General features: G+C 41.8%; 1 protein-coding gene across 1 annotated transcript in view; it reads right to left on the reverse strand.

Moving 5' to 3' along the window:
• Nucleotides 1–14,106, reverse strand: part of esama (endothelial cell adhesion molecule a) — a 60,445-nt gene extending 46,339 nt beyond the window's left edge. Inside the window, exon 1 of the mRNA XM_006800509.2 lies at nucleotides 13,683–14,106. Coding sequence (XP_006800572.1) covers nucleotides 13,683–13,752 — 70 coding nt within the window. The 5' untranslated portion in view covers nucleotides 13,753–14,106. The remainder of the gene's footprint in view (nucleotides 1–13,682) is intronic.
• Nucleotides 14,107–14,356: the final 250 nt, after the last annotated feature.

The following is a 14,356-nucleotide window of genomic DNA, read 5'->3' on the forward strand; positions in this document are numbered from 1 at the left end:
TTTTAATAAACAGCAATTATATTGTATATGGTGGAGCGTGGTGAGGTCTGGGGAAGATGGGGGTGTGGGGGGTTGCTGCACCACTGAGCTATTATCGGAGATAATGACATCAACTGAGCTCTCTCCTGAGTGTAGCTGTGTGTGACAGAAAAATAGATAAGAGCTTATAATTATGCACCACCCAGGGAGAAGAGGAGCTGTGGAAAAAGAAGAAAAACACAGGGAGATATGGAATGAGTAACAATTTAAAGAAAAGGAGAGTAAATCCAGAAAAGTGCGAGGCTAAGAAGTGCAGATGCAGGTGTGAATATAAATCATTACACAGAAAGTATTACAGATATAGTTATGCAGAAACACTAAATGCACTAAGTAAAAGAATGGAGGAGGAATATATATACATATATAATATGTACAAAAACACACACACACGTACATGTACACTACACAGACATCTTAAGCCCCTCACTCTAATCCTCCCGGCTGACCCGAGACACTGATGCTGATGAGATGCTCGAGCTGCAGGCCTCAGGAGAGATGTGATGAAGAAGAAGAAGAGGAAAAGAGGAGGAGGAGGACTAGACAACAAGATGAAAAGGAAAAGGGCAAGAAGAGAGAGGAGGGGGAGGAAGATTTAATCATGCTGATAAAAGACACAGCGGTCTGTGATGAAAAAACTATTGAAATCTTAAGGACAATAAAGGAGATCCATAAGGTGAGAGTCTACTCTTGCTCTGTCAGTGACTAGTAACGTCGAGCGCCTTCGGGTGGCTGTTGTTTTGATGTGGTCCTATATTTAAAAAAATCTAAGCTGAGGTGAATAAAGCTGTTGTTAATGACTCGACGTGAGGTGGTGATTGGGCAGAAAAACATTTTATGAGATGACAGGGGGTGCTGCCCTCTGGAACGTCACAGACGAGCCAGTGAAATAATGTGATCAATAGAGTGGCTGGCTGCTTTTCTATGTTCGTGGTTACAGGACTTAAGGGACTGCAATGACGGGAAAGCTCCGCTTACATTGGTCCTTCATGAACAGCTTCTATATCTGTCTGTCAAATCAGAGCTGAGCTGTAGGTGTGCTCAGAACACTGCTGTAGCTTTGGGATGTGTTGGGAAGGCAAATTCAGGTGATTTCAACCTCAAACTTAGAATGAATGTCCGTGTAGAAGACAAGCAGAACTGTGACATGAAGGGGCCTACGTTATTTATTCTCTGAGGCTACGTCCACACGTACCCGGGTATTTTTGAAAACGCAGATTTTTCTATGCGTTTGCACCTTTCGTCCACACGTAAACTGCGTTTTCGGTCACTGAAAACGGAGATTTCTAAAAACTCCGGCCAGGGTGGATATTTTCTAAAACTCCGTTTTTGCATTTATGTGTGGACGAGAAAAACGGAGAAAACGCAGCGTCAAAGGTGTGCGCCTTTTTTGGACGTAGCCTGAGGCTATGTCCACGCGTACACGGGTATTTTTGAAAAACTGAGATTTTCCGTTTTCATTTTAAAAAAGAATCCCGTCCACACGTAAAGGCAGAAATGAATTAAAACGCTGCTAGGAACATGCCAAAGCAGCAGGTGGCGATATATTCCTAACCGTGTAGAAATGTTGGCCAATCAGAAGTCTAGAAGCCTCGGTGGGAAAAAGTAAACAAAGCTGGAGCATAGAAGCAGAACCGAGTCGTATGTGTGGAGGGACAGTAACTGTGTGTGTATATGTAAGCATTTAAACACTGCAGAGAGAACAATTAACAGTAACAGTATTGTAGAAATTCATTTCACCGAAACAATAACGTGGTGCACAGTGTGATGTCAAAAAAGGCGCACATCTTTGACGCTGCGTTTTCTGGTCCACACATAAATGCAAAAACGGAGTTTTAGAAAATATCCACCCTGGCCGGAGTTTTTAGAAATCTCCGTTTTCAGTGACCGAAAACGCCGTTTACTTGTGGACGAAAGGTGCAAACGCATAGAAAAATCTGCGTTTTCAAAAATACCCGGGTACGTGTGGACATAGCCTGAGTGTCTTTTTATAGATACATCTTACAATGCATACATTATTAAACCTTACTGACAGAAATGTTGATTATTGGCCAATTATTATTTTTAATAATAATGTTATTGTTATTTAGTATTATAATAACTGCTGTGACAAAAATTATTTGCTATAAAGAAATAATATATGTCTTCCATGGTGGTTAGCACTGTTGTCTCAGAGCAACAAGGTCCTCAGTTCAATTCCACCATCAGGTCGGGGTCTTTCTCTCCAGGTACTCCAGCTTCCTCCCACGGTCCAAAGATGTGCTGTTAATGGGATTAGGTTAATTGGAAATTTTAAATTGCCCTTAGGTATGAATGTGAGTGCAAATGGTTTTCTGTGTCTATATGTTAGCCCTGCGACAGACTGGCGACCTGTCCAGGGTGTACCCTGGACAGGCTCCAGCCTCCCTCGCGACCCTGAAAAGGATAGGCGGAAGAGAATGGATGGATGGAATATATGTCTTATCTTTTTACCTTAATTATCAATGATTAACTAAGCGTTATTAGTCCTCTTAGGAAAAAACAAAAAAAACATTCTTTCCAAATGTATGTGGAAATCAGTTTTTCTTATACTGTCGACACAATCTTCATCCTGTAAAACCACTGAAATAGATCTGAACTTGTCAGCTCCTTAATGCTTTTGGTGGTCTTGGAGTACAGGAGCAAATCATAGCATTCGTTCACACAGTGTTGATCATTACTGAAACCTTTCTTAATGCACCTTTCATCACAACGTCACAGAATTGAAGTTCACAGCAATCCAACAATACACATGGCTGTGTGTGCCACTGGCCATGAAGCAGCATGCTGCTATATGCACCATACGAAGGTAAGGGCTGAAAGTCTCTCCACTCTGTTAACACACTTTTCCCAGATTACTGTGTTTATTTATTGTTATATCTATTTTTTTCTTCTTCTGTTCTTTTCTTCTTCTCGTGTTAAGCAGCCCAACTATAAATTCCCAGATTATTCTTAAGCAGAATTGCAGTGTCTCTTTTTGTATGTTTTTATGTGCTATCTAATGTTGACGGCTCTGATTCTCGGGTGCTGATACATTTAATTGTAGGAAAAGTAGGAAATTAGCAGATGACAGAGGATTATGAAGAGTCACGCTAACTAAAAAATAGCACCGAACATCAGACTGATGAATGACATTTAATCCTGAGAGGCGTCTGAAGAGACACGGGACATAAACCCTACCTGTTCCTCCCACTCTCTCTCTAACAGAACCTCTTTGCTTTTTCTGCCTGGCTGAGAACACGAGTCCAACCTCTGATGGCCTGAAGGCTCCAGCTTAATAATGTGACTATAATGGCTTTTTCCACATAGCTGCCAGTGTCACCTCTTACACAATTACTCCATCTGACTTCCACTGAGACACTGCAATTATGTCTTTGATAAAGCTGGAGAAATTATTCTCTTCACACAGGTGTCAGCATCTGCAAAAAACGGCCATTCCCTGTCTGTCCACATGTTGTGTGTTCTGTAGTTATAACGTCATTGATCAAGACACACGCTGGTTACTTTGTTGTAATCTACATGCTAGTATGTATCAAATCATATCATGAGAAAATGATACATTTTTGTTTTTTAAATGCAATATATGGTAAAGCCCTGTGATAGGCTAGTACGTCTCACCTTACATCTGCTGGGATATGCTCCAGTCCCCCTGTGACCTCGAATTACATACATGTTTAAGAAAACGTATGGTTGGAAAATTGTTAACGGCTTTTCGGGGTATATGTGTAGGGCTGCTCAACGGAGCAAAGACTGCGAGTTCAGGCAAGCAGGTTGAGCTGCACTGTGTCCTGCACAGTAATATAGCTCAATCTCTTCACGTCACATACCAGACACGCTTTCCACTTTGTTGGTCTATTCAAGCTGCAAATTTTTTCATCTCTTCAACAGTTTTCCCTGCCTGCTATTTCAACCCCTGCACCACCCGCAGAATCCACGTGTAGGTATATTTGCTCATCGCTCTCGCAACTGTAAATCTGCGGGAGGAGATTAATTTAAAGACTTGACACCAAACTATATTTTGCTGCATAAGAAATCATTTCAAAAGTTACTTGTCAGACTGAAATACAATTAATATGTCCCAACTGATGTCGCAGATCAGTGCAACAGCATATTTCAATAGATTTTTAATGGGTCATATCAACCAAAATTAACATTGTTCTTTCTTACTACACCTCTACCTGCTATTGCAGTGCTGATAATAAATGTCAGTGCTGACATTTAAACTGCTGCCATCAGAATTTCAAGAGTTTAAAAAATGTAATCACGTTAGTTACTCTTTTTTTTTTTAACTTTAATTAATAAACATACAAACCTCATTAATTTGCACTAGTCTTATTTCATATGTGTACGCGACACACTGCTGCATGTTTCTCCTATCATCCTCTCTATCACAACTCCTTTTACTCACACACGACATGAGGACTGCCCTGGTTGCTGTATGAGCTTTTCAGTTTGTGGTTAAATTAAAAAGCGCTGGATGAATTCAAATAAAAGCTGCTGGGCTAGTTCGACTTCTGAACTGCTGTGCCTTTGTTGTTAGCTTCCTCCATGATGAGGAAGCTAGCTCTCCTGTTAGCAACCAGTGATGTGCTGCTGATACATGCTGTAGCAGAGTTCTTGTGTGTGTCACAGGCATCAAACGAGTTCATATTTGAAAATGATGAAGTCTATTCACTTAATAAAGTAATAAAGTAATCATTGAGTGTGCGTATGACCTGCCCTAATACTTGAAGAAAAAAAACCTAGGATTATGTCCAGGATTATGACTCTGTGAAGTTGTTAGAGTGTCGACCTCTAACCCTCACCCTCATTTAGAATAACTTGACATGGTATATCTCGTCTAAGCCCATGCCTTCATTACCATCTGTGAGCTGCTTTATTGACATCTGCTTTAGTTTTTTCAAGGACGGGTGAAGGAAATGTGCGATTGTTGACAAATTCTGGTTGCAACATCTGTTAGCAGCGCTGGAAGCAAGATACATGTGTTCACTAAAGTGGCTGGAGTCAACGCTCTTCTTACTCCATCCCCGGTGGGTTGAGCGAATTCTACAGACCTTGGCCTTAGGAGACCTTTTCAAATCCCATTAAATAACTGTGACAACTATGTTTTTTTTCTTTTTTTAAAAGAAAAACATAATATTTTACCTTCTCTCTGCTACTCGACTGCATACTGTAATAAGGAGATCAAAATATGTCACTAAAGGTACCTGCTTAAACATAAATAAATAAAATGACTGCATGCCATTTTATTATGAGCATGCTGTTTCCTGATTTGATTGAGAAGTGGTTTTGTCGCCTCTGCATTAGAAACGTATACTATAAATTCTGGTGACGTGTAGAAGTGAGTGGATGATTTTATTCTGAAGGTTCAGGTTAGCACTTCTGGATTTATTTCACTATGTCGTATAATTTGCTTCTCCTGAAATGCTTTTAAAGAGAACCAATTCTACTAGCAGATGTTACATTGATTCTATTTTACAAGCCTAATGTGTTGAAAGTGTTTTGTGGAATTTAGCGAAACTTACAAGCCTGAAACGAAAATTCTGACAATCTGGACAAGAGCCAGATATTCCAATTAGCAGCGTCTGTGAAAGACTTAATTATTAGTTAACAGTTAGTGGTTACCATAAAAGGGCTATTTACATCAGACTGCTGATGCACTGGTAATAGAGGGAGATACCCAGCAAAGGATTCAGACTGGCCTTAAGAACCACCTGATAAGCCTCCTGCGGCTCCCTCAGCTGTAAATAGTCATTAGCTAGTATACTGTCAAAGCCTGGCCACATCACAGGCAACCCTGAATTAAACAGTGGGTATAAGGCTGACACTGCAGTCTGCAATGTGTGTTTAATTCCACAGTATATAATGTTCTTAAGACCCCATAAAACCAACATAACTCCTCCACGCCTTACATTTATGTATAAACATAGAGGGCTGCAAAGGGTCATAAATGTTTGAATGCAAATATCAGCTGGGAATAACAGCCCAAATCAAAAACAACAATATGTTTACTGTCCAGATAAGATTTCTATCAGAATTTGCAGGAATGTTCTCAAAAAACAAACAAAGAAAACAATCAATCAACACCCCAAAAGAGCCACTGTGTCCAGGTTTCTTGTCAGGAAAGAATGAAGGGGAGGGACAGACAGAAAAAGACAGACAAAATAAAGAAGCACGAGCGTCTGTGCCTTTAAGAGTCCCCAGGACAGAGCTGATCGTTGGGAAAGTCACCAAGTGATTTTCTCATGACCCCAGAGAGGAGGCCTTCTTCCTTCTGGGTCCATGGATGGAGAAGAGATGTCACTGAAAACCCACGAAAGTGGCACTTGCCACATACAGTAAAAGTCACGGCTGGCACCATGTCTCACTGTACATCTGTCATCTAACTGCTATTTCCATGTTCTCGGTGAAAAATTCCTCTATTACATCCACACATTTCCAAATAACATTACACAGGCCTTGTCGTGTTACTCTTTTGTCTCTTTCCCACAGTTTATCCCATATTGAGACTAAAAATAAGAATGTTTGTATGGACTTAAAAATAGTAGTAACTCAGTGAATGTGGGGCACGAGTTGCAAATCATCAAACCTCCAGTGGCTGGACTGAGCATGGTCTTTACAGGTCAATGCAGCGCTTACAAATGCAGCCAGCACTGCAGTGCTCCACATGCTTCAATCACATCACTAATCCTGTGAATGGGCCTAATTACTGCAATATAATTAGATTAAGGTGTTTGCATGACCCCAGACTTAATTGCAGTATGAGACTGGGATTGAGGTATCAATGTGAGATTGTCTGTCTGAAGTTAATGTTAACATCTCTCATTCAGACAAAGACCGGAAAAATAATCTTGCAGACGTGCTAAATGACCACTAAGAGAAGAAGAACGTGAGATATCAAATGAAACCAAAGATTTAGAGAATGATAACTGGCGTTGGAGTCATTGTATTACACATTACATCTCTTAAACATAAGCAGGCGCATATTACATAGTTAGTCCCTGGAGAAAGTAATTTGTTACACTACTCTTTACACTACTTTCTCATTACTCAGCTGTAGCCTGACTGCTCATTACAGTGATCACATTTTTTTGTGTAATATCTTTGCTTATAATGGCAAATAGACTATAGTCAACAGGATTTATGAAGGGGTTACATATAAAATAAAGAAATGACCTGTCTTTATGGCGTGCATTATATTAAATCCAGCCTATTTTCCAGCCCCTTAAAATGTCTTTATGGAAATGTGATGTTATAGTTGCTGCTGCCCTCTTGGGAAGACCTCTTAAAACGCACAACAGCTTCAATGGGTTGTGCACTAGCGTTGTGTTAGCATGTTCTTTGTGCAGATGTGCAGACTTCAAACCTTTTTAACATGACTTCTTTGAATTTCAGTAGATAATAACATGCTGAATGATCACAAAGAAGATATGAAATAAGAACAAACACAGTGAAAACAACTACAGGGAAAGAAAAGAAGCCCATTGTGGCTTTTTTGGGATGTGATATATTATGCTGTGAGATTGAATCTGAACTAATCTCCACTCCGGTTCTTGTCCTTCTGGGCTTTGTACAGGGTGCAAGTGAGTGTAAATATAAAAGATTACAAGGCACACTGGCACACTTGCACAGACTGACAACTGGACAACAAACTATCTCACTAAAGAGGAAAGAGTGCACTGCTGTATGTATGTCATTATGTACCGATAAATCCCTCAATCTTCCCCCCTGAAATCAAAATTGCACCAGTTGCTGGGGACACATACGTGAGGAGCGCAGCCTTCAAACCCTTGTAATCCCGGCTCAGAGTGGAAAAGGGGCTTTGCTGCACATCTATTTGGTTTTATTCTAAAAAACAGGCAATTAGAGATAAGGCCATAGTTGTACGCTGGAGAAACTGCATTGAATAGCTCGGCTTTTTCCTCTTCTTAGAGTTAAAAACATATTTTGGAATTAAGTAGGGCTGCACGATTAATCGTTAGAAAATCGCGATCTCGATTCATACTTATGTGCGATCTCATTTCCAAATGACAACGATTTAAAAAAAAAAAAAAAAAGACGACGACGACGATTGTACCGCATTTTGATCCGGGACGTAATCTGCATAAAAACAAGCGCTCACTCTTCCTGCTCAACAAATGACAAGGGCGGAGCCTTATACCACGTGATACAGAAGCTGGCTGCTAAAATTGGCAGGGAAAAAACAACGGAGAGCACGTCAGGGATGACGAGAAAGTGACAGGAGAAAATCCGTCCCGGTCAACCACCCAAACATCAATAACGGGAACCTTATACAGCGCTTCCCTATACCCCTCGAACTCCCGCAGGCACGAAGAAATTACGGAGGCTATTACTTATCACCTGACCAAAGATATGGCTCCATCAACACTGTGCAAAACGAGGGATTTAGGAAAGTGATCAACACCCTAGACAAACGCTACACAGTGCCGTCCCACAACTATTTTTCTATTGTTGCACTACCTGCTCTATACACGCAGTGTCGAGCAACGGTGGAGACGCAATTTCAAGCAGTACAACATTTTGCGGCAACGACAAAACGTGAGACATTTGTTGTTTTTATGTTTATTTATTATTTTTATGTTCAGTCTCAACTGTTACAAAGTTGATGTGCAGTTAATAAATGCAATAAATATTTATACTGGAAAAGAAAATCGTGAGAGAATCGTGATCTCAATTCTAAGCATAAAAATCGTGATTCTCATTTCATGCAAAATCGTGCAGCCCTAGAATTAAGCGCTAATGTGGTAAAAAATAGCGTGTGAAACTTCAACCTACCACATGTCATGTGTGCTAGTATACCAAGCTTCAAAAGCTATTATCTTCTAAAGCAGGAAAGCTCATAGCCAAGAGTGACTCTATGTTAAAATAAGACATGCTACTATTAATAATTATCGCAGCACTCTCACTTAGTATTATAAATCACTGACAGTCATCAGCGGTGAGGACACCGCTGCCTCATCTCCCAACAGAGCATTTTGAAGCTTGTATGGGTTGACCTTGTTAAATAACTAGCGTCCATCACAGGACACACCTGGAAAACAAATGAAGATGTGCGCTCTTGCCAGATGGTGTGTCCAGAATGCAAGATTAATTGTACAGCGGCTGCTGAACAGATAAGGCATAGCTCATACATCGCCGCCGCTGGTCTTTGATAGGTGACGTCAAGCTTCAAGATTATTGTGTGTGCTTATGTAAATCCGGTGCTAGAACACGGTGCTGGGACGAGCTAAAACAGCAACTCTTTCAGTTGCAATACCTTCATTTTACGATCATATTAGCCAACAATGTGACTTTAAAGTTTTATTCTTCAGAATCTCTGTCTGCACCCCTCACCAGGATGCCTTGATAACATGAACGCAGGGGCGTGAACCACATACTTCTCGGAATAAAACGCTAAATACACACGACAAGGACTTTTAGTGGTAAGACTGATATAACACCAGGAAAAGATTAAACTCTGCCAACTGACACAGCTTACCTCAGAAGAAGACAAAGGGCAAATTAAGCAATTAGACGCGAGTGAATAATTAGGCACAGTGCTTGATGAACCTAAGCTAATATAATCAAATTAGCTGACCCAAACACAACTTCACTGAGACAATCTTAATGAGTTTGTGTGACTGAGAAGAACTGTTCATGCTAGCAAAGCTTAATATAAAAAGATTCAACTGCTGGGTGGTAGCACAGAAGGTAAGTGTCACGTTTAATTAGGAAAGGTAACACTGAATTAAACAGAGGACAACACTGAAGTTCAGCACTGTGCCACAATGGCAAAGCTGACTATGTGCAGCAGTTTCAGATGGTCTTACTACTACTAATATGTGTGTCTGTGTGTGTGTGTTGGAAGTTTACTACACTTATGGGGACCCAAATCCTGGTTCCCACAAATTTGAAGGCATTTTTGAGACTCAAAATGTGGAATAAGTGTCAAGGTTATGGTTAGGTTTAGGGTAAGGGTCAGGGTTAGGCATTTATTTTTGATGGTTAGGGTTAGGGTAAGCAGCTAGGGAAAGCATTATGTCAATGAGATGTCCCCACGAGGATAGCAACACCAGAAATGTGTGTGTGTGCGTTCGTGTGTCACTTGTTTCTACCTGAAGTGGAGCAGAAGAACACAGCATCTCATGAGCTGATTTTTGTCTAGCTGGCAGGTCATTGTTTTCCCAGAGGTAAATGTGCCTAGTCTAGACTACTTTAACCATTTGAGGTCTAAGTTGCCACCGGTGGTGATCTTAATCGTAACGCCAAATCTGTCACGGTCCCCGTGCCTCACCGGCTGATTCCGTGTTAGGCAACATGTGTTCTTGTGCTCTCTCTCTCTCTCGCTATCCCTCTTTCCCCGGTCACAGCGGTGCTCACTGTGGGCTCCGCCCCTGGCCCACACACCTGTGCTCATCATCACACCTGGTGCTGGTTACCACAATCAGAAGGGCTAAGATGGCAGACCTACACTACTCGTCGCTGGAACGTTGAGTCACCCGCATTCCCCCCGGACCCGTCCCTGTACCCTGGGGTGGCTGTAGCTCAGGTGGCAGAGCGGATCAGCCACTAACCAGAAGGTCGGTGGTTCAATCCCAGGCTGCTCCAGTCTGCATGCCAAATATCCTTGGGCAAGATACTAACCCCATGTTGCTCTCCGATGCATCCATCGGAGTGTGAATGTGTATGTTAGATACTTAGCACTTAAGCTTAGAAGTGCTTGTGTGATTGGGTGAATGAATTAGCTGTATAAAGCGCTTTGAGTGCTCGGACAGAGTAGAAAAGCGCTATATAAGAACCAGTCCATTTACCCCCGAGTGAGCGAGAGGAGCTACTGGATCAGTTTCTGCAAAGGTCTCCTGGTCTGCGCCTGAGTCCGTTTACAAAACCGTGTCAAAATCTACCCACAGGCAATCAGAATATGTAACGTTTGGTTTTATTAAATGCTCTTAGAAACTGGGGAACAAAGAAAACAATCACTGCAGCTTACACACAAGAAAACTATTTACATTTTACAAATCAATTTTTACCCTTCTCCAAAGTACAGGGTTAGAATGGGTAAGAGGTTACCAACTGTAATAACAGTGAAAAAAAAAGAGTGAAGAATTTTAAACCTTCCTAGATCATCCTTCTGAGTCTCAGGTCAGGCCTTCTGCTATAATGTAGGACAACCAAATGCAGTCCAGTCTCAACCTGCGATTCGTCATTGACCAAAAGCGTGAACTGGCACCAAAATCTATGGTGCAGCAGGACAATGAATTAAGCATTCGTTTCTCACAGCAGGAAAATTCTGAGTTTAAATCGACCTTTTTCTGTGGAGTTGTGGGTACTCCCGCTTCCTCCCACAGGAAGGAAGCCAGTTAGTTTGAGTGAAATGGTGATTCTAGAGTCCCATAGGTGTGAGTGTGGACTGTTTTCTGTCTCTCTGTGTCGGCCCTGAGAGAGACTGGCAACCTGTGCGTGTACCCCGCCTCTCACCCTATGGCAGCTGGGATAGATTCCAAACATGGCGAATTGTGCCCTCAAGATGACATTTGAAATGCAGCGACTGTTTCGGAAATCTTAAATAAATAGATTTCACACAAAAAGGCAGTCGTCTGAGAAAATGGGTCAAACGACAATACATGTGCGACAGCAGTCGCCAAGCTTCTGACAAGGAAGAATAATAAGCATGGAATCGTTTTTACAAACAAGTTATTTACCCGACGTGGTCACAGAACACGGTCAGAACGTTCTGTGAAAAAGATCATTTATACATCAACATGTGGTGAATCGTAAAGATTACAGGGAGACAGAAAAGGACAATATGCTGTTCATTAAGGTTTCCTCCTTTTAGAGGAGTAGCAGAATTTCAAATCGGTCATTACACACGGTGACTCCTGCGTTTTTCTGTTGGTGAGAATTTTTCACGCGTAACTTTTTCCCTCTTATGAGTACATCATGCAGTCATAGTGCAAACACACTCAAAAAAGAGTAAGTGTGGAAGTGAAGTCATATGTTTTTGACATATCCTCAATCACTCAGCAGCTGCTTGCGAGTCTGATAACATTCTCCACTGCTCTGGATTTTGACCTGAACCACCATGTTGTTTGTAGGAGGAGGTTTGCTCACTTCCTGCTCTAACGCACACATCTGGGATTCAAAGAGCTCACAGTTTTCCTGTTGCCACCGGGTGCTATTCATGAACATTTCCTCTCTGTGTCTTGACTGCTCAGTGTTTTCAGGACACACCTGCAAGGCGATTGATGGTGAGGTCAAGGTCAGCTACAGTGCTCATATCTTCCAGTTGTCCTGTGACCCTGAATCATAGCCTGCTGATAAAACTGGTTGCCAGACATTGCTTGCAGTCACCCCTTACAATGACTTAAATCGCTGTCTCATCGCAGTGAGCCTAGATGGTGCAAAATGGAAGTGTTACTCAGGTAATACTCCCTCAGAGAGAAACTCCCTCGCTGACAGGGAATGTGACTGTTTTGGCAACAGCACTGAAAAGCACACATAAGCTACGGGCAGCTGAGAACAAATTCAGGCAAAGTGTGTATCTCTCACTGGCTTTCATGTCTCACAGAGCAATATGAAAGTCAGCACCCAGACTCTTGGAAGTGACAGGCGCTCACCTGGAGCAGATGGGGCTCTACAACTTAAATAGATGTTTCCAGTTTCTCCATATGAGAGTGGAGTGGAGCATGTGAGCAGTCCAAAAACTGAGTGTTTGACTCTTTCATCGCTGACACTGATTAAAAAATAATAATTTCTGTCGTTGCTGAGGGTTAAATTAAGACAAGAAGGACGATAAAATGATGATTCAAAATTCATGAGCTCGTGAACGTCCAGCATTTCTTTGTTGCTTTTCAAGGAGAATGACTATTAAATCAGTAGTGCCTTTATATGAACTCTAGTAGGTCTCCGAATGAGAAGAAACTGCACAAAACTCAAGAAATATTAATATTCCCTTGAAATGCAGAAAAAAAAGAAAAAAGACTCCCTTCTAGGTGCAGCCATTAGATTTTTTTCTTTACTGGAATTAATCATTTAAAAACTTCTTGCTCCCCAAAACGTTTGCAAAATACTCGTGCAGCTGTACCGTGGCCCAATTTCTAAATCAAAGAGAGGGAAAAGTAGGCTGCGTGTACTGTACAGCTATCAGTGAAAGTAGGAGTTTAATACATTGCTAGAGAGAGTGACGGCTGAGCCGGTGTTGCAGCAGCTATAAAGGGATTATTCTTCCCTGGAAGACATAATCATGTGTAACACACTTGTTTCAAATCCTGTGAAAAACAAACAGGTGTTTCAGCTTCAAATCCAGCCCTTCATCCTCTGGCACACATGCAGCAAAGAACCCCCAGAAGCAGACCCTGCTGTCATTTCTGTCATTAGTTACAGGTTCCTGATTATGACTCATGTCAGCACAACGTGGTCGGGCTTCAGTAAATCCCACATTCTAATGTACACTATGTTGCTTTGATATTTAATGCTAACAGGATGGATGAAAATGTGATGTCGCATTATTTTAAGATCTGAAATACAAAGTGATAACCACTGTTTGCGTGTGTGTGTGTGCTTCTGGAAATGTGAACAAACAAGGAAACACAACAGAAGGCATTTATATAAGGCAGGTGAAGACTGACCTGTGAGCGCGCACAGAAAGGTAAAGTAGAGCAGGGGAAGTTTCCTCGAAGTAGTGCTGGAGGCTCCCATGGCTGATGTACGCACTTCTCAGTTGTCAACGTCCTTCACCAGGCTTTATGTGAGCACTCCGCCTCAGGCAAATAAAGCTCTTCAAGTCTGCTCCGCCGGCTTCCCACTATCTGGCCGAGGAAGGTAAGGTAGGGGACACTTCAGGTGAGGAAGTGTGGAAAGGGTCTTATCCCACTGACGCACGGATCCCCTTTTCTGACTTGGTGGAGCGATGCGAATATTAAAGTGGAGTGAAAACTGGACTGGCAACGACACTAAAGGTCATCCGAGACTCTTCTTCTCCTCCTTTTAATATCTACAATTCCCTGCTTATCGACACGGCGGCGAGTGGGTTATAACTCTGCAAGTTGTCATCCCGAGACCTTTCCTACGAGAGAGAGAGAGAGAGAGAGACGTGCCACCTCCGCAGTAGAGCTGTAGAGTCAGCTTCAGTGTCGAGCGCAATTTCCGGAAGCCTCCAACAAAATAAGGTCCGTGAAACGCCGCCTTAGACTAGGTCTTTTATTTTGAAAAGAAAAATGTTCCACCTTTATTATTTTACTGTCTGTAAAATTAAGCTTGACGCAGTTTCGCTAGTTCTCAGGTTCAGTAGGGGGCAGGTGTA

The sequence above is a fragment of the Neolamprologus brichardi genome, chromosome 10, assembly GCF_056152115.1.
Source record: "Neolamprologus brichardi isolate AB-2024 chromosome 10, ASM5615211v1, whole genome shotgun sequence".
NCBI classification, from domain to species: domain Eukaryota; kingdom Metazoa; phylum Chordata; class Actinopteri; order Cichliformes; family Cichlidae; genus Neolamprologus; species Neolamprologus brichardi.